General features: G+C 41.7%; 1 protein-coding gene across 2 annotated transcripts in view; it reads left to right on the top strand.

Moving 5' to 3' along the window:
* The window catches only part of PAH (phenylalanine hydroxylase), a 73,451-nt gene extending 54,176 nt beyond the window's left edge, over window positions 1–19,275 (top strand). The window contains exons 6-13 of one of the 2 annotated variants that reach the window (XM_008004444.3): window positions 350–546; window positions 2,717–2,852; window positions 3,911–3,980; window positions 9,310–9,366; window positions 11,805–11,900; window positions 12,457–12,590; window positions 15,701–15,816; window positions 16,995–19,275. In XM_008004444.3, the coding sequence (XP_008002635.1) occupies window positions 350–546; window positions 2,717–2,852; window positions 3,911–3,980; window positions 9,310–9,366; window positions 11,805–11,900; window positions 12,457–12,590; window positions 15,701–15,816; window positions 16,995–17,038 (850 nt within the window). In that variant the 3' untranslated portion in view covers window positions 17,039–19,275. The remainder of the gene's footprint in view (window positions 1–349; window positions 547–2,716; window positions 2,853–3,910; window positions 3,981–9,309; window positions 9,367–11,804; window positions 11,901–12,456; window positions 12,591–15,700; window positions 15,817–16,994) is intronic. The other variant, XR_005239882.2, reaches the window with a different exon arrangement.
* The last annotated feature ends 4,893 nt before the right edge of the window (window positions 19,276–24,168 follow it).

Here is a 24,168-nt window from a genome sequence, read left to right as displayed (position 1 = left end):
AGCCCGTGCAGGTAAGTGAATTTCTACCCTAGGTAAGCAGTTAGAGAATTGGAAGAGTAGAAAAACCAAGTGATTTCCTGAAAGTGAGAGCAAATCCTCAATGCAGCCTGTATCATTGCTTAACCAATGTGGTTAACTATTGCTTAAGCAATTTCATGTGGGAAATCAAAACAGTAATGTTTCCTGTATCAAGATGTGTAATTTTTCTCTTTCAAATAATGTATGAAATTCACTGGAGCAAGTGATGGCAGCTCACAGGTTCTGGCCCCCGACTCCCTCTGCTAACCTAACCTGCGTTCTGCTGTGCCCTTGCCCTGCTTGAGACGCCTATTTTGTGCCTGTATTCTAGTGGGCAGCCCATCCCTCGAGTGGAATACACAGAGGAAGAAAAGAAAACATGGGGTACAGTGTTCAAGACTCTGAAGTCCTTGTATAAAACCCATGCTTGCTACGAGTACAATCACATTTTTCCACTTCTTGAAAAGTACTGTGGCTTCCGTGAAGATAACATTCCCCAGCTGGAAGACGTTTCTCAATTTCTGCAGAGTAAGTCCACATGAGGGTCAATGACCCTGCAGAAAGTGGGGGGAGGATTGAAGCAGAGGAGAGGGAAGGGGAAGACGTATGTGGAGGCGAGTATGAAAGCATGTGATTGTAGAAATGCATGCAGGTTGATTCCTCCGGGAAGAACTCAGTTTCACTGTGCTCTGCCTTCCCTCCAGTCTCTACTGTGTTTATCCACTTTCATTCAATCAAACACCTGAGGCTGTGGATTTTGCTGTGTACATGTCCCTGAAAAGTATTTTCTTTCACACTTAAAGCCCAAGCTGTTTCACTGAGTTTTTTGTTTTTTCCCTGTAGCTCCTGCTGTGTTATGAGTTAGGAGTGTGTGTTTGTGTAACAAGTGTGCTATTTTTGGGGATGGTGCCAGGAGCCCTGAGCTCTGAGTCTGTGCATCTGGTATGAATCCTGCCTTTGACGCCCTCCAGCTGAGTAAACCTGCCTCAGCTTTGTCATCTGTCAAATGGACACTGTATCAACGCTTTAGCTTTTCCCATAGGGAAATTACGAGAATGAAGTAAGATGCTGCATATGAAAACACTCAGCACAGTCTTGCATATACAGCAGGTATTCAGTGAATTTGGACTGAATTGAAACCTGAGTAGCTCAATAGGTAAATACATTGAGTCGCAGGCCACTCCATACAGTATATATCCAGGGGAAATAGGTGTTATTCTTTCTGCTAAGAGGATGTTAATTTAGCAAAAACAAAACAATGAACTAACACATATTGAACACCTACTGTGTGCCAGTTAGAACAAGCAAAAGTAGGGAGACAGACTACAGGTTACAAAAGTTTCTATATATCAGAGCTGTGCAGAGATGGGCCACTCTGGGGACAATGAGTCAGGGAATTTACTTGGCAGGAAGGGAAGTTGTAGCCAGGACAGATTGGGGGTGAGCTAGATGACCTTTTGGGTCCCTTTCATTAGAAAGTCTTTGCTTCTTAGTTAAAGAGTGGAGTAAGGGTCCAAGCAGAGTGTACTTCAGCCTGAAGACACAGAGAACAGGGGGCAAGAGGCAAGGAGACAAGTCTCAAAGACTTCTTTAGCTAATTACTCCCATTGCCATGGCCAATAATAAGAATAGTAAAACAGTAATACTAGCAGTTGGGAAGCTACATAATAGTAATTAAGAGAACAGACTTTGGAGCTAGACTGCCTATGGCTATGACCTTGAATGAAACCTTTAACCTATCTCTGTCTCAGCTTTCCCATCTGTAAAGTGGGCATAATAAGAGTGTCTACTTCATAGGGCTATTGTGGGGATTAGTAGCACACATAAAGTAGCTTAAAAGAGTGTCTTACATACAGTAGGTAATATATAGTGTTAGCTATTATTACCATTATCGCTGTCATTGTCCTTATCCTTTAAAGTTTGGAACAAATTGAGAGACAGATACAGGAACCATAGAGATGGTGATCAGAGGTCAACTTTAAAATTGAGCAATTTAGAGAATGTGATATAGATGTGCACACAAATGGAGTTGCTAATATTTTACCCCTTAATTAGGTAAACTTACCTGGCAATTCATGCAGCACAGTCCATTGCATGGCCAAGAGCACACTGGAATGAGGTCCTCTGAGAGCAATCAAAAGAGAAAGAGCAGTACAGAAAGAGTCAAATTGATAATATTCATATTTTCTTCCCAAATGCTCCAGTCAGACAGGTCACTGCTACTCATGGGGTGGACTGTGTGAGGTGCAGGATAGAAGCTGGAAGCACTCTATCCATACTCTTACCTTCTGGGAAATGAGGTAAAAATTCCCTTTTCACTCTAGAAGCAGGAGAAGTAGGGAATAATTGTTCCACCCTAACAAATGGTAATGAAAGCTAAATTTATCGCATGTTTCCAATGTGCTAGACTCTGTGCTAAGTACTTTATATTCATTAGCTCTTTTTGTTCTTCGAACGTCTCTAAGAGGTATCTATCTACATTATGCAGATGAGGAAACTGAGGCTCAGAAATGTGAATTTACTTGATCAGATCACCTAGCTAGAAAGCAGCGAGACAGACATCTGAAGCCAAGTTTGCCTGGCATCAAAGCCTATGTCCCTGGGCAGTTATGTGTGCTACTCCACTACCTGAAGGTCTCCTAGTGCCTCTGGCTCAGTGGTGAAGAGCTTTGAGTTTTCTTTCTTCTTTGCATCCCAGCTTGCACTGGTTTCCGCCTCCGACCTGTGGCTGGCCTGCTTTCCTCTCGGGATTTCTTGGGTGGCCTGGCCTTCCGAGTCTTCCACTGCACACAGTACATCAGACATGGATCCAAGCCCATGTACACCCCCGAACCGTGAGTACTGTCCTCCAGCTACTAGTTGCCAGGCACAATGAGCACCATCTTTTCCTGCTGCAAGAATGAGATTTGGGTTCATTACTGGCTGGTCCACAGGACTAGTTGTCTAGATTGTTTGCTGGTAGTACTAAAAACAACTCATCTATTCTGGAAGTTTTCTCCATCCAAGTAGATAGACCAGACTGATTAGTGACTTGGGCATCCTGTGATCCAATAACTCAGAACTCCCTTGGCAGTGAGAATAAGAGATCCCAATCAAGTTCCAAAGTCAAAGCTATGAAGTTGCAAATGAGAACAGGAACAAGTGGCAGCCAAGCTATCTCAATACCTCCTAAGTATACATCTAGATTACTCTTATCTTTCTTTGCCTAGATTGTGTATTGGGTAGAGGGAGAGAATGGCAGTCATTATGCTTCTTACTTGGGTGTTTAGTTATCCCCTTAGTCTGATAAAACTTATGCAACTTATAAAAAATTCAGTAGAACATCCAAAATTATTTTTCCTTGCCCATAAAGTTAATTGCTACAAATCCAAAAAGACCTGTTCCAAATGGACGTAGCACATAAAATATTAAGTAAAGGTAGGTTTTCTTCCCTCACTGCTGTCCACCTCCAGACTAAGAGAAGAGCAGCACTGTTTTTGTTTTAGTTCCCAGTGGAATAGCTGAGCATATTGTATCTGCCCAGGGAAGTCAATACCAGGGAGAAGACAGGATGAGAAGTGTTCATGACTCATAGCTCACTTAGGTATATGGGAGCATGTCCACAGAAATATTAGCTCTTCTGCCCTGTACCCCACTGGGCATACTCCTAAGACCCTTGGCTGCTGTGCCCTGCCCTGTACCTGTCTCTTATTTTTCCTTCCTTTTCTTCTTTTTATCTTGTACCTTGCCGTTTCTGATCCCAACCTCTGCATATCAGTTATTCCTGGGAGAGAGATCATAAGTCTAAAAGAGTTATTTCCATTCTTTCTGCCCATTCCTCACGTGGAAAGACTGAGTCTGGCTTGGCTTAAACCTCCTCCCCTCCAAGCTCTCTGTGCTTTCTGTCTTTCAGTGACATCTGCCATGAGCTGTTGGGACATGTGCCCTTGTTTTCAGATCGCAGCTTTGCCCAGTTTTCCCAGGTAAGGAATGGATACTTTAGCTTTCTAATTATAGGTCTGTGACCTGAATTTCTCAAATGAGTTGAGCCCAGGCAGGGGCCCTCATGCCCTCTGCAAGAGTGGAAACCAGATACAGTTCTATGATCCCACCTGAAATGGGTGTGTGGTTCTGGGAAACTAAATACCCATTTCAGAGATCAAGCATGGTGTTGGTGCATCACTCATCCTCTGAATCATATGTGTTTTCTTCAATGTACTAATCTCATTTTTCCTGCTAGAGCCTTTCATCCATGAAAGCTTCCCTGATTCCCATGCAGGAACTACCTCACCTTCTTCCAGTCTCTTAGTGCATTCCCCTCTCCTTTTCAGGGCCATTGCAACTTTCTGCCTTGTCAGGCAGTTATTTGTGTATATGCTTGAATTAAGTGAGATGACATTTGCCAAGAATTCAATGCTGAAACCCTGACTTACAGTTAACAGGGAAATAAACATGAGCTGAATATCTTATCACCATCATCAAAGCTGCAACCCTGCAACCTAGAATTTCATTCATCTTTCACAGTGGTTAACAAGCTCAAAAAAAAAAAAAGCTTTTTTTTTTTTTAATTTTTTTATTTTTATGGCAGGGTCTCACTCTGTCACCCAGGCTGGATTAGAGTGCAGTGGAGTAATCATGGTTCACTGCAGCCTCAGTCTTCTGGACTCAAGCAGTCCTCCCACCTCAGCCTCCTGAGTGACTGGGACTACAAGCACGTGCTTTCATGCCTGGCTGAATTTTTTAATTTTTGTAGAGACAGAGTCTCACTATGTTGCCCAGGCTGACCTGAAACTCTTGACCTCAATCCTCCCACCTCAGCCTCCCAAAGTGAGAAGATTACAGGCAAGAGTCACCACACCTGGCCAAGAAAGAAAGTTTTGGGCTGAGTAAAATAATTCTGCTAATTCTCTCCAGGCAGTGAGAGGCAGCCTAAAACCATGGTTTGGTAGCTGGGATCATGAGAAGGTTGAATGGTGTTCTGATGTACCGAGGCTCCAACCCTGCCACTAACCAGTTGTATGACCTGGGGTGACATTATCAGCCACCCTGTGCCTCCTTTTTAATAAATGTGGATCAGTCAAAAGCCCTCTCCACCAGCCAGCTTCCTCACAAAGAAGCATGAGGATCAAATGGAATGACCTATGAGCAAATGCTGAGCCAAGTATTGGGATTTCAGAATAATGGGATCGTGTGTGAATTTAATGGGCATTTTCCTTTAGCTGGAAGAAATAAACATTCCCACGGTCAAATAAAGAAGCTACCAGTAAACATTTGAAACAAACAAACAAAAAACTGGAATTTATTGCTTGATAAGTGAGGGAAAACTGTACTTGTAAGATGCAGCCTCTCTAAACAAAAGGAAAAATTACTTTTATGTGAGGTTTGAGGAATTATGGAGTTCAAAGATTATTGGACTTTTGGAAGTGGGAGTGTTTAGGGATTAGTTGAACTTTAACTGTAGAAGCATCACCAATGACATTCAGAAGTGTGGTTACTGCTGCCAAGATATCTTTGATTGCTTGGGACAGTTTTAAAATCTGGATTTGTTACTATGGCCCCAAAACAATCAGTTTTTTCTTGAAGAATAGGAAACATTTATTCTTACCACCAGAAGCTAGTTTATGAAGTCAGAGGCTAAGTGGCAGTCCTTCTTAAGCCATTTCCACTTGGGGAACCCCACAGAAGAGTGAATGGTTACTCAAGTCAACACACGGGAGCTCCCGGGGCATCAGTGTCACATGGTTCCAATTTTGATCTGGATAGTCCCAAGGCAGCGAGACGTGTTGAAAGTTTCCTGAGAACATTCCCTGTTAAACAGAGGCAGGACTTGCTTCTCACTACAGTACAGGATGGAGTGGAACTGAAGCACAGGGATGTTGGGCCCCTTGTTGTAGGCAAGCTCTAGGCTCACAAAGAATGGTGACTAAGAGAACAAGGCGCCATTTTGGTCTTGGATTTATCAGTGGTTTCTAGTTGAATTGAGACTGTGGTATGTCTGGGCAAGTGGATGGATTGGAGATGGCTGAGTGTCAGGAGAGAAGATCCAGGCTAAGAATTTGAATTTGGTTCATTTTAAATCAGAAAGCATTTTATAAGCCTAATCTGAACCAGGCTCTGGACTTGGCCCAGGGAGTGATACAGAGATACAGACCATGTAGCTTCTTGCTTCCAAGTGAGTCTAATCATAGTCTTTATCTCTGTCTACACCCATTCCTCTGGTGATCTCACTCAATTTCATTGCTTTAAATACCATCTCTACTCTGATGATGGACACATTTATATCTCCAGCCAAGACTTCCATCCCAAAATTCAGACTTACACATTGAACTGCCTATTCAACATCTCCCCTTGGATGTCTATAAGAAATCTCTATCATCCTGTCCAAAACTGAGTTATGGATCTTCCTTCTCAAACCTTCTCCAGGACAGCTTTTTCTCTATCAGTTCACAGGAACTCCACCCTTCCAGCTGATCAAACCATAAGTACTTTGGGACATTACCAGCTCCTTTCTCTCTTAACCCCACAATGAATCTTTCAGAAAATCCTGTGTGTTCTACCTTCAAAATATGTGTAGAGTCTGACCATTTCAGTTATGTCTACTGCTACCAACTTGGTCTCAGCCACTATCATTTCTCATCCTGGTGACTGCAGTAGCCTTGTCATTGGCCCTGTCTAGTGGTCTCTACCCTGGCCTCCTCCAGTCTCCTGATGTCCCATTTACCCTCAACCTCTCCAGTGTCCTGGTGACCCATCTACACTCAGCCTCTCCAGACTCCTGGTGTCCTGTTTACCATCCACCTCTCCAGTCTCCTGATGTCCTATTTACCCTCCACCTCTCAAGTCTCCTGGTGTTCTGTCTATACTCAGCCTCTCCAGTCTCCTGGTGACCTGTCTACCTGTCATCTCTCCAGTCTCCCAGTGTCCTGTCTACCCTCAACCTCTCCAGTGTCCTGGTGTCCTGTCTACCCTCCACCTCTCCAATCTCCTGGTTCCTGTCTACCTTCCACCTCTCCAGTGTCCTGGTGCCCTGTCTACCCTCCACATCTCCAGTCTCCTGGTGTCCTGTCTACCTGTCATCTCTCCAGTCTCCCAGTGTCCTGTCTACCCTCAACCTCTCCAGTGTCCTGGTGTCCTGTCTACCCTCCGCCTCTCCAGTGTCCTGGTGTCCTGTCTACCCTCCACCTCTCCAATCTCCTGGTTCCTGTCTACCTTCCACCTCTCCAGTGTCCTGGTGCCCTGTCTACCCTCCACATCTCCAGTCTCCTGGTGTCCTGTCTACCGTTAACCTCTCCAGTCTCCTGGTGTCCCGTCTACCCTCCGCCTCTCCAGTGTCCTGGTGTCCTGTCTACCCTCCACCTCTCCAGTGTCCTGGTTCCTGTCTACCTTCCACCTCTCCAGTGTCCTGGTGTCCTGTCTACCCTCCACCTCTCCAGTCTCCTGGTTCCTGTCTACCCTCAACCTCTCCAGTCTCCTGGTTCCTGTCTACCTTCCACCTCTCCAGTGTCCTGGTTCCTGTCTACCTTCCACCTCTCCAGTGTCCTGGTGTCCTGTCTACCGTTGACCTCTCCAGTCTCCTGGTTCCTGTCTACCCTCAACCTCTCCAGTCTCCTGGTTCCTGTCTACCTTCCACCTCTCCAGTGTCCTGGTGTCCTGTCTACCGTTAACCTCTCCAGTCTCCTGGTGTCCCGTCTACCCTCCGCCTCTCCAGTGTCCTGGTGTCCTGTCTACCCTCCACCTCTCCAGTCTCCTGGTTCCTGTCTACCTTCCACCTCTCCAGTGTCCTGGTGTCCTGTTTACCCTCCAGTGTCCTGGTGTCCCGTCTACACTCAGCCTCTCCAGTCTCCTGGTGTCCTGTCTACTCACCACCTCTCCAGTGTCCTGTCTACCCTCCGCCTCTCCAGTGTCCTGGTGTCCTATCTACACTCAACCTCTCCAGTGTCCTGGTGCCCTGTCTACCCTCCACATCTCCAGTCTTCTGGTGTCCTGTCTACTGTTAACCTCTCCAGTCTCCTGGTGTCCTGTCTACCCTCAACCCTTTCAGTCTCCTGGTTCCCTGTCTACCGTCCAGTCTCCTGGTGTCCTGCCTCTACCCTCAACTCCTACCATCTATTCTCACGTAGCAGCCAGAAGGAGTACTTGATAACACAAATGAGATCATGACCTTCTATCTGCTCATTACCATGCAATGGCTCCTGTTTCACTGAAAGGAAAAGCTCAAGCCCTAAAATGTCTAAAAATATTCTACATGATCTGGCTTTGGACCCCTCTTTGATATCACCTGCCACTGCCCCCTCACTAATCCTGCTCTAGCCACATTGGTTCCTCCCTGTTTCTTGACCCAAACAACACTTCCTTTTCTTGGGAAAGAAATGCAAGCTTTTGCACTGGCAATATGCTTGGCCTACAGTGTTCTTCCCTCAGATGTCAGTATAACCAACAACCCCACTTCCTTCAAGTCTGTGCACAAATATCACCACCTCAACAATGCTTACCCTGGAACCCTATTTAAAATCGAAGCCTCCTCTCAATCCCCTGGAGCTCTTAGTCCCTCTTGTTTATTTCTTCTTTTGTTTCTTCTTTCCAAAGAACTTGTATTCCTCTAACATAGTTATGTATATGTTCATTATTTATTGTCTGTCTCCACTAGAATTCACAAGATGCCTTTACTGATTTTATACACCGCCTGGCACATCGAATGAACTTAATATTTCAAGAATGCATTAATGTATACAGTAAGAAAGACACATACACACAAGGCAGGCTGCAGTAAGTGCTGTAAAAGAGACAAAGAGACCAATAGAGGAATTCTGCAACAGAAGCTGTGGTGAGAATTAATCGATGATGTGTTAGACTCTCCAGTTATATGTATGCCTGGACCGATGTCACCACTTATCTGCAGTTCTCCTGTGAAGTTTCCAGGGTACATGATTAAGACTCATTTAACACTCCAGGAATGTTCTGCTGATGAATAATCACTGAGCTGGAGTCAAGAGAAGAAGCTTTAGATACTAACCAACCCTGTGACCATGAGCAAGTCACTTCCCTTCTCTGTGCCTCAGTTTCCTCACTTATAAAGTGAAAACAAAGGACTAAGTGAGGGTGAAAGGGTCTCCTTGCCCTGGAGATCTGTGATTCTATAACATGTGGGCAGGAAAGACTTGACACCACACTCAGGGTCCATGTGGGCCGTTCTGAAGGCATCTGGCCACCCATCACCTTTTTATGGCCAAGTACCAGGTTGGCTCTATGGGTGAATGTTAAAGACGGCCAGACACCAGCTACTCCAGTGACTCTGTTTTCCCCCAATTACAGGAAATTGGCCTTGCCTCTCTGGGTGCACCTGATGAGTACATTGAAAAACTCGCTACAGTAAGTCCCTTCTCTCCCTGGGTGGATGGTGGGAGTGCTATATTCTATGGCCCTCAGGTCTTTGAAGCTTTGCTACTCCCTTGGAAGCCAGGTTATCTGGGGAAAAAAATCAGAATGTGGTGGATTACATTTGCACAAGTGAAACTTCACATTTTGATTGATTTCTCCTCAATAATTTGATTTTGAAATCAGCTACCTGCAGATGTTTACATCTCTTAAATTTTAAGCGGTATCTTGAACCCACCAACAGGCTGTAACAGTAGCCCTTGAAAACCTTTGGCATAAAGTGTGTGTATGAAGTAATCTGGATCCAGAACTTTGAAGAGGGAATGTTTACATCTCTACTTTCACACCGGAGCCTGCATTAGGATTTTTTCTTTCTCAGATATGAGGGAGAAACAGGGGTGGGCTTTCCCATTATTGCTGAACACTTTCCTCTCCTGAGTATATTTGATGACACTTGTCCCCTGGGGCTACTCATTTCTAATTTTACTACATCCCACCCCAGGCACTAGCCACATTGCCTGTGCTGGAAGTTGAAAAATAAACGTTTATAATTGAATTATGGACTGCCAATGAGTGCAAATCTATTATTAAGATATATCAGTTTTAGAAGCTTATGAACTCGTTCCGTCAGAAAGGCTAAAAACTCCCAGAAGGTTATTTTCTCACTGACAGCTGCTTTTAGGCCCTGGACAAGTGGCTTTTTCTTCCTCATCTCTAAAAATGAGATGCAATAGCTCATATCTTGCCCATCTCAAAAGCAACTAAAAATTTAACTATTTAAATTTAATTATTTAAATTTAATTATTTAAATTTTTGTGAACATGGGTTTTTAAATGCCAGAGGCTTCAGAGATACAAGGAGTGGCTTTCAAAGAAGCTACAGAGCTGGATAGAATTTCTCATTTCTACAAAGAAAATAAATTTGGAACTCAAAGCATCATGTTATCTACCATAACAATATTAAAAGGACTTATCACCAATTAGACTTCTCTAAAAAAATTGTTACTGATTGGAAAAATGTTACTGGTTGGTTGGGGAACAGTTCTGGATTCTTGCTGCCCTTAATTTGCTGTGTAACTACATGCATGTTGCCTTACCTTCCTGGGCTGAAGACTCCTCACCTGTATGTGAGGAGGTCAGACTGACTGGGCTCTGACAGCCCTCCCAGGTTTAACATTTTCTAGTCCAATAAACAGATGTAACTAATAACCTACCCCTAATTCTCCAAAACTGTGACTGTCTCTAGCAGCTAACTGAGCTCTGGGTTCCTCTTAGTCCCAGAACTCCCATATTCTTTTTTTCAGGACAGCTCTGTAGGACATGTTGGACTGTGGGTTATTGAAAGAAAAAGACTTGGTTATTTGGGGAGATAAATGCAGTAGTTGACTTCAGAAACACCCCGAAGTTTTAGCATAGATGATGGGATATTCTCATTGATTCTATCACTACCTAATCTGCTACCTCCCACTGTTGTGCCTGATGAGCTCTACTAGCTTCAGAGCATCTGAGGAACATCTCCGTCTAGTTGACACCACAGAGAAAAAAACAAAAGAGATAGAAGAGTTCTTGTCATATGGAGAACAAATTGTTGGAGGTCTCCTTTTGGGGCTTCTTAGTACCACCTGATATTTTCCATCACTCTTTACATTCAGCCAACATTCGATTCAACAGGTGACCAGATAGAGTGAGATACAGGACACAGAGACATGATCACAGGTCATGCTCATTTAGAGAACAAACCTGCACAGGCTCCTACCTGGGCAATCTTGTCCGTGGCACTGGGGCAGTTGCTGCCTTCTCCTTCTTTGGGATGTGTACTAGTCACCGATCTCCAGAGAAAAAGAACCAGTGAGATGTATATAGAGAGAGATAAAGAGAGAGAGGGAAATCTGAGAGGGGACTTATTAGGGAAACTGGCTTACACAGTTATCGAGACTGAGAGGTCCCGCAATATGCTGGCTGCAAGCTGGAGAACTTGAAAAGTCAGTGGCGTAGATTATTCAAAGTTCAAAAGCCTCAGACTCATGGAAGTTGATGGTATAACTCTCAGTCTGAGACCAAAGGCCTGAGAACTCCTGGGTGGTGATGAGGTGTGAGTCCCAGAGTCCACAGGCCAGAGAGCCTGGAGTTCTGATGTCCAAGGGCAGGAGAAACAGGGTATCCTGGTTCTAAGAGGGATAGAATATGAACGTGGCTTTCCTCTGCCTTTTTCTTCCATCTGGGATTCCAACCCATTGGGTGGTTCCCACCCACATTGAGGAAAGATCTTCCCCACTCATTCCACTGGCTCAATGCCAATCCCCTCCAGAAACACCCTCATAGACACACCCCAAAATAATGCTTTACTAGCTATCGAGGTATCCCTTCATTCATTCAAGGTGACACATAAAATTAGCCATCACAGTGTGCTCTCAGATTGACTTTCCGTTCCAGATTTACTGGTTTACTGTGGAATTTGGGCTCTGCAAACAAGGAGACTCCATAAAGGCATATGGTGCTGGGCTCCTGTCATCCTTTGGTGAATTACAGGTATGACCTTAACAGGAACCAAGGATGGATTTAAAAGTGGTGGGTACAGAAAACCATTATTGTGCTTTCGATATTGTTGAAACCCTATTTGTATCCATTTTGACATGCAACCTGGGTACTCATTCTCCAGTGATTGGTACCTTAGCAGCTATGATTTGATTATGGCTGTGGGTGTTACAGATAGAAATGGAATTGCAAGTACACGTATCTCTGGGGAGAAAGGGCCTCCTGATTCCAAGACTGACCTATGCATGCAGCCTTGTGAGTATGCAAACACATGCCAGAAAGTGTGGTTGGCTCCCACATCATCTGTTGACCACCTTACTTGAAAGTAATTGGAATGAATTACTCCTTTCTCCCTTAGCTGTAGGTTTTGGATGAGCTATGAAGGGTAGAACCGGGTATGTGCAAAGTAATTTGGCTCACCGCATTTGGGCTGTGATGTAGAAGGAATGGGGGTGAAATGAGAGAAGGGGCACAAATGGCCTCTGGGATGCGGTAGGGAATACTGATCCTTATTTAATAGTGATAATAACTTGTCACTTGGGGCCTACAGTACTGCTTATCAGACAAGCCAAAGCTCCTTCCCCTGGAGCTGGAGAAGACAGCCATCCAAAAGTACACTGTCACGGAGTTCCAGCCCCTGTATTATGTGGCAGAGAGTTTTAATGATGCCAAGGAGAAAGTAAGGTGAGGTGGTGACAAAGGTGAGCCACTAGTTCTGGGGGCCTCCTGACTGGTGGCACTCATCTGTGGGTGGTTGGCCAGAAGAGTGGACTCCAATGCCTACAGCAACTTTGTACGATAGACAGTTTCTCTCCCATGTTCTCCACCCTCCCTCCTTTTCTTCCGTTCTCCTTTGGAAGGTTGGGCGTGCTGACCTTTGCACACACCCCTGCCACCTGGTCCCTGTTCAACGCAACCACCAAGTCCAGATACTGAACCCTCCTGCATACAGAGAGGCCACAGAAGCCTCCCCACAAAATCAAAGAAGTCTTATAACCTAGGAAGTCCTTTCTTCACTTCCTTCTCCCAAACACCTACAAAGTGTGCTTCCTTCTTTTTATCTTTACCCAAATTTAATCTCCATTTGTCTTTCTCTAACCAACTTATTTCTGCTCATCCCTGCCAAGTATTACAGTTCTTCTGTAATACTTATTAACTTGTAGTATATTACATAAGGTAAGCTCTATGAGGGTAGAAATTTTGTTCTTTCTATTTTCTGTTTTTCCTCCGGCCCCTGGAACAATACCTGACACAGAGTAAGCACTCAATAAATAATTGGTGAAGGCATTAATCTCAGAGGCAGTTCAGCAAGAGGCTGATGGAGTGGTGCTGGGACTCTGAGACTATTGGCCCTCTGAGTGCACAGTTCCTGCACCCAAGCAGGAGACAGACTGGGCAGAGGGTCAACCTGGACATGGATATCCTAATACTCATTGTATGTTACCACTTTAAAAAATCTTATCAGTGATGGACGACAGGCATGGGACATACGGGCCTTTGGGAGTCTATGAAGCGGGATATGTTAGCTTTCAACCCTATCTATGGACTCTGAGAGGTCAGAGGAATGGCGGGGAGTGGTGGTAGAATTAATGACTTCTCAAAGAAATTCACACTTTTGAAAAGAGAGACATGAGGGAGAAACTCAAAGTCACAAATGAACATACATCTTAGTTCTTCCTTTCTAAATCCAAATTCCATCCTCCCCAGGCCCCTCACAAAGAAAGGTAAAAATTATCCCTTTGACAGCTCATTCACTTACCTTACATTTGCAAGGTAAGATTGTGGGACAAGACAGGTCCAGCTAACATTTGTTTGAGAACCCTTTGGAATAAAGAGACCTCAAAGAGGACTAAGTTTCTTTCTTTTAAAATAGATATTCCTTAAATTATGTCTACTTCTATCTTTAGATAATTAAAGGTAAAATGCTGGCCCACAAATCTACTTGGTTTGGCCTAAAATGACTATGTTTCCAGCTCTGTCCAGAGCTCTCAGGTCCTTCCTGCTCTGCTTTCTTAGTTCTCTCCTAAACTGGAAGCCTAGACTCCTTCCAGCACCATCCTCCTCTTCTTCCAAGACCCAAGGTTTGGACCCAGGCATTGGGGCTTAGAGGCAGTACTGATGAGCACCTTGTCATACCAAGATAATATTTGGATGGGCCTCCTGGAGACAGCTCTCTAATCAGCATGTGATCAGTCCCAGACCAGCAGTGAAGAGCTTGCCAGGACACAGGCCTGTCAGTACCAAGGCCTCAAGGGAAACAACCATGAAGACTCCATTCTGCTGAGAAGTGGTTCAGAGAGTCAAAGAGAATGCTAAAGGACAGGCTTCAAAACAAGGAATCTGTGCATCCCTTTGGATTCTCTCAGAGCATCCCAGCCAGGAGCAACCAATTCTAACCACTTGGAATTTCAAGATTCAAATTGTCGGCAGAGATGTGATTGGCTGAGCAGGGTTCACATGCTACCTCTTCGCCAGAGGATGGCTGGCACCAAATACTGACTTCTGGACTGATACACACCTAGTAGGGTAGGAGTAAATCACCCAAAGCAAAAAATGAGCTGCTTTATGGGAAGAAGGAGGAAGAGGTGCAGAGCAGGCAAAATCACAGAGGTGTAACACATGGTTCATGCCACTAGCTGGGCTGAGACAGCTTTTTTCAGAGAAGAAGAGGTGGAAATATATACTTGGCCATTTGTTCTTCATTAAAGGAAGCAACTAACACTCATGGGGGCACTTACTCCGTAGTATAACAGCACTTGCTGCAACCCCCTGGGGCAGCTGTTACTCTTGCCCCGATTTTACAGAGGAAATTGGGGTACAGAAGAGTGGTCCCCTGTGCCCACGGTCACAAGGGCTGTAATAGACAGAGGCAGGGTTTCAGCCTAGGCAGCTTGACTTGGAACTTGGGGAGCCACTCTTGCCAAACTTGGAGGTCCCTACTGTCTCCTGTAACACTGTATTTTCAGTACAGCAGCTTATATGTTCACCAGAGGCCAACTTAGAAATTTGTGATTACTTTGGAACATCTTGTTATTGGTATTGCATGATGTCCCTCACAGAGGCCCTCATGGTGGATTTCTCCCAGATCCAGGAGTAAGGCATTGGGAAGGCAGGAAAGCAAAGGGTCCAGGCCAGAGTCAGACTGCCTGGGTTCCTTCCCAGTTAGTTAACTTACTCACAGTATTGCCTTAGTAGTCACGTAGCCTTCCCAAGCCTGTTTCCTCATCCATAAAATGAGCATAGTAATGGTGCCTTTCTCCTAAGGTTTTTGTGAAGCTTAAATAAGAAGGATATTTGTAAAGAGCATTGGGCGGTTAGAACTTAACATAGTTCTTGGTATATAGAAGGTGCTTTCTTCACCACTTGAGAGCTATTTCCCTCTGCATTGACTGTCAAACATTTCAGAGTTTTTTTTGTTTTGTTTTGTTTTGTTTTTTATATATAGCATTCTTAGCATTCTTTAGCTAGATTTTACTCACTCTTCACTTTATTTAATGATAGGAGTTTGTGGCTTTATTGTATTCAGTGCTTTCACTGTAAGCTACCTCTGCCTTCTTGGAGCTAAGTGACTAAATATGTGTATATACATGTTTGTACATACACATACACACAAGAAGGCTTCCCAAGAAGACTCACTAAAACTCCATTCCCCTCCTCAGCCCTGGCTGTTGAAGACCGTGTTCTAGGGAGGTGTCCGTATTCCTAAAAGAGAAGTAAAATGTCACTGAGAATTCTCTTAAGATTACCTTTCTCCAAATGGTGCCCTTCACTCAAGCCTGTGGTTTTGGTTTTAGGAACTTTGCTGCCACAATCCCTCGGCCCTTCTCAGTTCGCTATGACCCATACACCCAAAGGATTGAGGTCTTGGACAATACCCAGCAGCTTAAGATTTTGGCTGATTCCATTAACAGTAAGTAATTTACAAGACCTTACAAGGCCACTCTGTTTCTCAGTAATAGAAGACTGTGTTTCCTTACCATTGCCATAGGAAAAATAAGAAATTTATTGAAATATTTAATTAAGGAGAAAAGCATCTCCATTTAAGCCATGGGTTCACTGATGGAGAAGAACTTGACAAAAAGATAGGAATTACTTTTGTATCCTTTTTCCTTTGACCTTCCTAGATTCCACTCCACCTCACACCATCATTCTACCTTTCCACACTTAGCCTGTCACCGCCATGTTCCTTTTTCTCCTTCACCTCTCCATCCCTTCTACACAAAGTGACCAGTTGGTATCACTCTGCCTGGTTCTGTCCACTTTATAAGCTGTCCAGTGGCTCATCTGTTGGACTTCCACTCTTCCTTCATAATGAGAATATTATAATAATTGCTCTTAAGAGTGTCACAGGGTTACTTCATTTATCACCTAATTATCTCTCTAGCCCTTCACATTCTCTTCCAGCAACAGTGATCAATTTTTAGTTCTCATGCTCTTTCCTGATTCCTAATCCTTGCCCATACAGTTATTTATGTTTAATATATTCTCCTTTCCATTCTCATTTACTTGGTATATGAGAACATGGCATAAATGGAAGGCTGCCTCACACCTTCATCCAGTGATCTTGCCATCTAAATTGAGTTATCTGCTTAAACCATGGATTCTAAAATTTGAATGTGCATCAGAATCAAATGAAAAGCTAGCTAAGAATTAATAGCTTTGAGTCATAGCCAAGGCTAAATTTACCAAATCTGTGATAACTCTTGGGAGTTTATAGACCTCAGGTGATTCTGATACTCGAGTTTTGTGTGAACCATACTATTAGGTTCAATGATTTTGCTTCCTGAAGCATCTGTAGATGGTAATGTAAAAGAGGAATGGAACGGCTAATAATTTGCCTGGGGAGAGACCTGTTAAGTCCTTCCCTGGGAAGTGACCTATGGAAAAGGGATGCTGATTACATTAATGGCTCTGGCATTTTCTAAAACATGCAAGTACTTATACCATAATGAAAGCTCCTTGAAAGTTGGGGTGGTATCCGGGTTATCCAAGAAGCCCACTTATCTCCCAGTGCTTTGCACTGTAGATACTTGAAGAGTGTTTGTTTATTATATGAGTGGCCCATTTTGAGGATGTTTTTCTTTGTAGGTGAAATTGGAATCCTTTGCAGTGCCCTCCAGAAAATAAAGTAAAGCCATGGACAGAACTTGGTCTGTCAACTGTGAATCTATTGATGGAGATCCAACTATTCCTTTCATCAGAAAAAGTCTGAAAAGCAAACCTTAATTTGAAATAAGAGCCTTAAATCCTTTATAGAACAAGATGGAGAAACAACAAATAAGTCAAAATAATCTGAAATGACAGGATATGAGTACATACTCAAACGCATAATGGTAAATCTTTTGGGGTCATCTTTGCTTTAGACATGATAATCCCATACTCTCAATTGAGTTAAATCAGTAATCTGTCGCATTTCATCAAGGTTAATTAAAATTTGGGACCTGCTTCATTCAAGCTTCATATATGCTTTGTAGAGAATTCATAAAGGAGCATATAAGGCTAAATGTAAAACACAAGACTATCATTATAATTGAATTAGTGGGCTTCCTATGAATCGTAACCTATGAAGTTTATTTTCTGTTGGAGTTAACTATGATTCCAATTACTGCTTTGTTATTGTACCTAAGTAAATTTTCCTTAATTCAGAAGCCCATTAAAATATTTATAAGCATTGAACTTCTTTAGTATTATATTAATATAAAACATTTTTGTATGTTTTGTTGTAACTACAAATACTGCTGTATAAGGTAATAAAACTGTGCACCTAATCCCCATAACTTCCAGTTTCATTTTCCAATTAATTATCAAGTCTGTTTTGGGAGACATTTTGAAGACATTTATTATGCAGCAGATGTTGACTAAAGGCTTGCTTGGTAGATATTCAGGAAATGTTCATTGAATAAATAAGTAAACACATTATTGAAAAGCAAATCTCTATACATGTGAAAATTTTATTTGTATTAGAAATAAAACATTAGTAGTTTAAGCAATTTTGCTGTTTCAGATATTTCCTGGAATGAAATATTCTTCTCACTGCCTTAGAAATACATTAGCTAGATAATTTTGTAACATGAGAAAATGGCCAGAGGCTCTTATTTCCAACCCTTTGCAGGGACTCCTTGTGACATTCAAAGTCATGCCTGGACAATCACAGACTTTGACTTTTGTTGATTGTGTGTTTGCCATGAACACATGAATATCTGAGAAGCAATGGGGAGAAAAACAATGTCTTTAAAGCTCTGAATTTGAAATTCTCACAATACTTTACATTTTATTTTGGAAATTGTTAAGTCTTAAAGAATTTCCATAGTGTTTCTTCGAGTGTATGTAGTTCTCAGATCAGCTGTAGTATCATCAACAGTAAATTCTGGGTACCTTCCCAGCTCCACTCAATTTGAATCTCTAAAGATAAGGCCTGGATACCTGTATTTTAAGTACCCCAAAATTATTATTTTCATTATTCATAGCCAAATTCTATCAGGTACATTCAGTTTGAGAAACCCTGACTTGTGCTGGTCAGTCTGCCACTGCCAGTGATGCCAATGTGGATAAGCTGTTTCCCTTCTTCAGACCTCAGTGTCACTCTAACAATGAGGGAGTTAAACTTTATAAACCAAGGTCCATTGCAGCCTTGAAATATGATTCAAGTTTTCACATGTGTCTTTATATAGCTATCCCTGATCCACTAATGGGGTGTTACAATACCTGCTTACATAAGACAGCTGGGAGGAAGGAGGAATTTACTGAATGTGTCTGAAATTTCATTGTTTAGAAGATGGAATTTTATGCCTGTATCTATGTTCATGCCTTTGTAAAACCCACTGATTTTAAAAGTGAAAATGGACTTTATTCTCTGGTGTTACTCTAAACACCAAACAATCCCTGCAAAGGGATTATTCTGATGTTTCTTTATTTCACATGAAAAGTTAATTGTTGACTCTGGAACTTAGGTAATATTTTTGACAATATTGAACAGTGAGTTTTAGTCCAGTAAAGATGTTTTAATGAGCTTGAAGGTAAAGTTTTGGTTAAGTTATGATTTTCACAGGAAGTTACATACTGAATGAAATATAATGTTTGTATTTTTGGTAATGTGCTACTCAGTTCTTAACTCTTTTTTATCCGGATATAAAAGCCCAGTCTATAGCAATGGGATTTAATAAATTTCCAATATGTGTTTTTATTTGTTTAATTTCTAGTAAATGAGCAATATTTTAGAAACAGTATCAGTCTTTACTGACAGATGATCTTGCTGAGTGCAATCCAGAGAAATACATAAAAAATTCCAAGTGTGAGGCGTTGATGTTTAATAAGTTTCTGAAAGTAGGAATCTGAATTTTAATTGTAGGTTTCTAAGTTATATAATTTAGTTGTGTTTCAAAAAATCCACTAATAAAATATCAGCTTTATAAAAACAGAAACCTTGACTTTATTTTCAGCTCTGAAACCATTAGCACTTAGCACATAATAGATGCTCAATAATTTATTTTAAAACAATTGCTGAGTGAGCTGCATCACAAAGAAGGTAGCAAAGATTGTTGATCACAAATAAACTATTGTGTAAGAAAAGTTTAGAAACAACTAAATTTGTTAATTCAAGATGGATTAGAGACTTAAATGTTAGACCTAAAACCATAATAACCCTAGAAGAAAACCTAGGCAATACCATTCAGGACATAGGCATGGGCGAGGACTTCATGTCTAAAACACCAAAAGCAATGGCAACAAAAGCCAAACTTGACAAATAGGATCTAATTAAACTAAAGAGCTTCTGCACAGGAAAAGAAACTACCATCAGAGTGAACAGGTAACCTACAGAACGGGAGAAAATTTTTGCAATCTACTCATCTGACAAAGGGCTAATATGCAGAACCTACAAAGAACTCAAACAAATTTACAAGAAAAAACAAACAAACTACCCCATCAAAAAGTGGGCAAAGGATATAACAGACACTTCTCAAAAGAAGACATTTATGCAGCCAACAGATGCATGAAAAAATGCTCATCATCACTAGCCATCAGAGAAATGCAAATCAAAACCACGGTGAGATACCATCTCACACCAGTTAGAATGGTGATCATTAAAAAGTCAGGAAACAACAGGTGCTGGAGAGGATGTGGAGAAATAGGAACACTTTTACACTGTTGGTGGGACTGTAAACTAGTTCAACCATTGTGGAAGACAGCGTGGCAATTCCTCAAGGATCCAGAACTAGAAATATCATTTGTCCCAGCCATCCCATTACTGGGTATATACCCAAAGGATTATAAATCATGCTGCTATAAAGACACATGCACACGTATGTTTATTGCGGCACTATTCACAATAGCAAAGACTTGGAACCAACCCAAATGTCCATCAATGACAGACTGGATTAAGAAAATGTGGCACATATACACCATGGAATACTGTACAGCCATAAAAAAGGATGAGTTCTTGTCCTTTGTAGGGACATGGATGCAGCTGGAAACCATCATTCTCAGCAAACTATCACAAGAACAGAAAACCAAACACCACATGTTCTCACTTACAGGTGGGAATTGAGCAATGAGAACACTTGGACACAGGAAGGGGAACATCACACACCGGGGCCTGTTGTGGGATAGGGGGACAGGGGAGGGATAGCATTAGGAGATATACCTAATGTAAATGATGAGTTAACAGGTGCAGCACACTAACATGGCACATGTATACATATGTAACAAACCTGCACATTGTACACGTGTACCCTAGAACATAAAGTATAATTAAAAAAAGAAAATTTATAAATTAGTCAAAATCGTGATTTTTTTTTTTTTGAGACGGAGTCTTGCTCTGTTGCCCAGGCTGGAGTGCAATGGCATGATCTCGGCTCACTGCAACCTCAGCCTCCTGGGCTTAAGCAATTCTCCTGCCTCAGCCTCCCAAGTAACTGGGATTTCAGGCATGCACCACCACACCTGGCTAATTTTTGTATTTTTAGTAGAGATGGGTTTCACCATTTTGACTAGGCTGGTCTTGAACTCCTGAGCTCAAGTGATCCACTCACCTTGGCCTTCCAAAGTGCTGGGATTACAAGCATGAGCCACCGTACCCAGACAAAATTGCGATTTTTTAAAAAGAAAGATATTACCCCTTATATCCAGTTTAGACTAGATTATGGATAGTTTGTATTTATGCTGCTTGGATAATAACTGCACTATGGTAAGTGCTTAATAAATGTTTGTTGATAAATAAAGATAAAAAATTACACCAGCGAAACTTCACTGTTGTCCATAGTCAGGCTGAAATGCTCAGAAAGCATTGAGTGACTTCCCTAACATTTGTTAAAAAAAAAAAAAAAAAAGAAAAAAAAATCAAGGAAACAAAATTAAGAAAGTATATAAAAATGTATTTCACAAAGGAAAGATTAAAAATGTGTTTAAAGTACTCTTCCCAGTAAAGTGTGCATGCCCCCTCCACACACACAAACACACACACACACAGATGGTCACTGCCTTTTAATAAATTTCCTGTGAAGTTTCAAAAGTAAAATTGCTTGAAACTTGAAAGTTGCTAAGAGTAGATTTTAATGTTCTCACCCTCCAAAAATATAAATATGTTAGGTGATGGATATGCCAATTACCTTGATTTAATCATTTTACAATGTGTGTGCACATATATGTATATGCATATGTATATATGCATATATGTATTGCACATATATATACACACCACATTATACACCATAAATATATGTAATTTGTATGTGTGAATTTTAAAACTTCCTTTTAAAAAGATGTGCTTCTCTGAGAGATGGGATTCTTAAGTTTCCAAGAAAAGAAAACATTACTAAAGAAATCATAACAGACTGTTAATTTTTAAATTTGCCTAAATGAATAAAAGATAAATAGTAATTAAGCTTGAACTGCGGTACTTATTTTTCCCTAGATCATTCTTAGGTGGTACATGATGCCCAGAGGAAGTAAGTGGATCAGCATCTTTCATTGACGTTATTAAAATTTTTCTATAGTTTGGATGCCTTTAATTTACTATTCCTAGAAGTAGACATAAATTAAGGAATAGCTATTTTAAAAGAAAGAAACTTAGTCCTCTTTAAGGTCTCTTTATTCCAAAGGGTTCTCAAACAAATGTTAGCTGGGCCTGTCTTGTCCCACAATCTTACCTTGCAAATGTAAGGTAAGTGAGTTGTGTCAAAGGGATAATTTTTATCTTTCCTTATGAGGGGCCCGGGGAGGATGAAATTTGGATTTAGAAAGGAAGAACTAAGATGTATGTTCATTTGTGACTTTGAGTTTCTCCCTCACGTCTCTCTTTTCAAAAGTGTGAATTTTTTTGAGAAGTCGTTAATTCTACCACCACTCCCCGCCATTCCTCCGACCTCTCAGAGGCCATAGATAGGGCTAAGTTGAGAATTCCATCAGCAAAGGCACAGAGCAGCTGGCCCTTTCCCTAAGACTCACCCTGCCATATATTGGAATAGAACATGGTTTAAAGCTGTTCGTTAGAGAGTCACCAGGCATCAAAAACATCCCAAAACAAAAAATTAGCTTGAAATACCTAACTTTGACTGCAGAGTAACTGTTGGTCTAGAAAGACTTTCCATCTCCAGCAGCACCCAAATACTGCTTCTGCCCACCTTCCCCAAATCTGTGAAGATAGATAAACTCTGTTTCCTTGACCTAATAAAATGAATCAAGTTTGAGAGTGAAAAAGGAGGAAGCAGAAACTTTCCCAAACTTTCTGTTCCTAGAATGTCCTTGGGAAAGCCACGGAGACAAGAGACTGTCTTTGAGGTCACTCTTGTGAAAAATAGCTACTAATTTCCCCGCATGGAGTGCAGCCTGGAATTACACAATAGAGGTTTTGTGACTGTGAAATCCACTGTATTGCTCCAGGAATATAACTTCTAAGACAAGGCACCTCAGCCTGGGGCAAAGAGAGAGCGGAGCAGACTATCCATGCCTTCCAGAGTGGAGATTCTCAGCACTGAGGACAGCACGCACATTTGGTGCCTTTACTGAGGGCAGGGAAGTGGGTGGTAGGCTTGAAAGCCATTTTTTTTTTTTTTTTTTTTTTTTTGAGACAGAGTCTTGCTCTTGTTGCCCAGGCTGCAGTGCAGTGGCACAATCTTGTCTCACTGAAAACTCTGCCTCCCAAGTTAAAGCGATTCTCCGGCTTCAGTCACCCAAGTAGCTGGTATGTACCATGACTCTTGGCTAATTTTTTGTATTTAGTAGAGATGGGGTTTCACCATGTTGGTCAGGCTGGTCTCGAACTCCTAACCTCAGGTGATCTACCCGCCTCGGCTTCCCAAAGTGCTGGGAGCCAACATGCCTGGCCGAAAGCCTATGTTTTTATAGAGCAAGAGTCGGGCATGGGAAGAGAATGAGTTAGTACAAAGACCCGTAAACAAGATTATGACAATTATTTTGCTTACAGTAAACTTTGAATAAATTTTGGCTGCATAAAGACCAAACGAAAAAATGCGTCATTTATCTCCTTAATGACAATGTCCAATGTCTTATATTTTACACAGACAAAAATCAGGTACCATTAAAAAAAAAAATGCAGTGCACTCCTACATGTTACGATTTGGGATAGAGATAGAAAGACGTAGCATATTTCAGGAGACTGCTCTGGTGATCCCAATTGAAATGGCAGTTTTTCCATCAAGCTGAACCTACTTAAATAGACTCTTAATCTCCCCATGTCTCAATTTGTTATCCGTAAGGTGGAGAAGATGCATATCTATCTTATATGGTTGTCACAAAGATCAAATAACATATTGTGTATATGGAAGCCCTCAATCACTTCCAATATTATCTAACAACTTTAAATATTTATTATTCTTATTTAAAGGGCAAATGGGCTCTAATAAGAGTTGGTTATTATTACTCTGATCATCTTGATCCAGCAACATAATCCCAACTGACCACTCTCTCCAAAGAGATGACAACTGTAAAGAAGCTTCCAGTTGAGAAATGAATTTTAATTAAAGTACAATTTAAACCTCTTAACGCACATGCACACACACACATACATGTACACACACGTGCATGTGTTATGAACAATAAAATAATAAAAATTACATCAACTTGAAACTAAAATTATCTTTAAAATGGCAACTTTAGAGATTGAAATTGAAATTTCCCATTTGAAGCTTAAGGCAATAGACCTTCATTCATCCACCCTCATTTCTGACATTGTTCTTAATTTTTCAACCTCCTTTCTCTCATGAAGCTGCAGCATTACCAGACTTGTAGATCATAACCTTCAAAA

This window comes from Chlorocebus sabaeus, chromosome 11 (genome assembly GCF_047675955.1).
Source record: "Chlorocebus sabaeus isolate Y175 chromosome 11, mChlSab1.0.hap1, whole genome shotgun sequence".
NCBI classification, from domain to species: Eukaryota; Metazoa; Chordata; class Mammalia; order Primates; family Cercopithecidae; genus Chlorocebus; species Chlorocebus sabaeus.
Note: the sequence above shows the minus strand (reverse complement) of the source record. Positions and strands in the feature narration are given on the sequence as shown.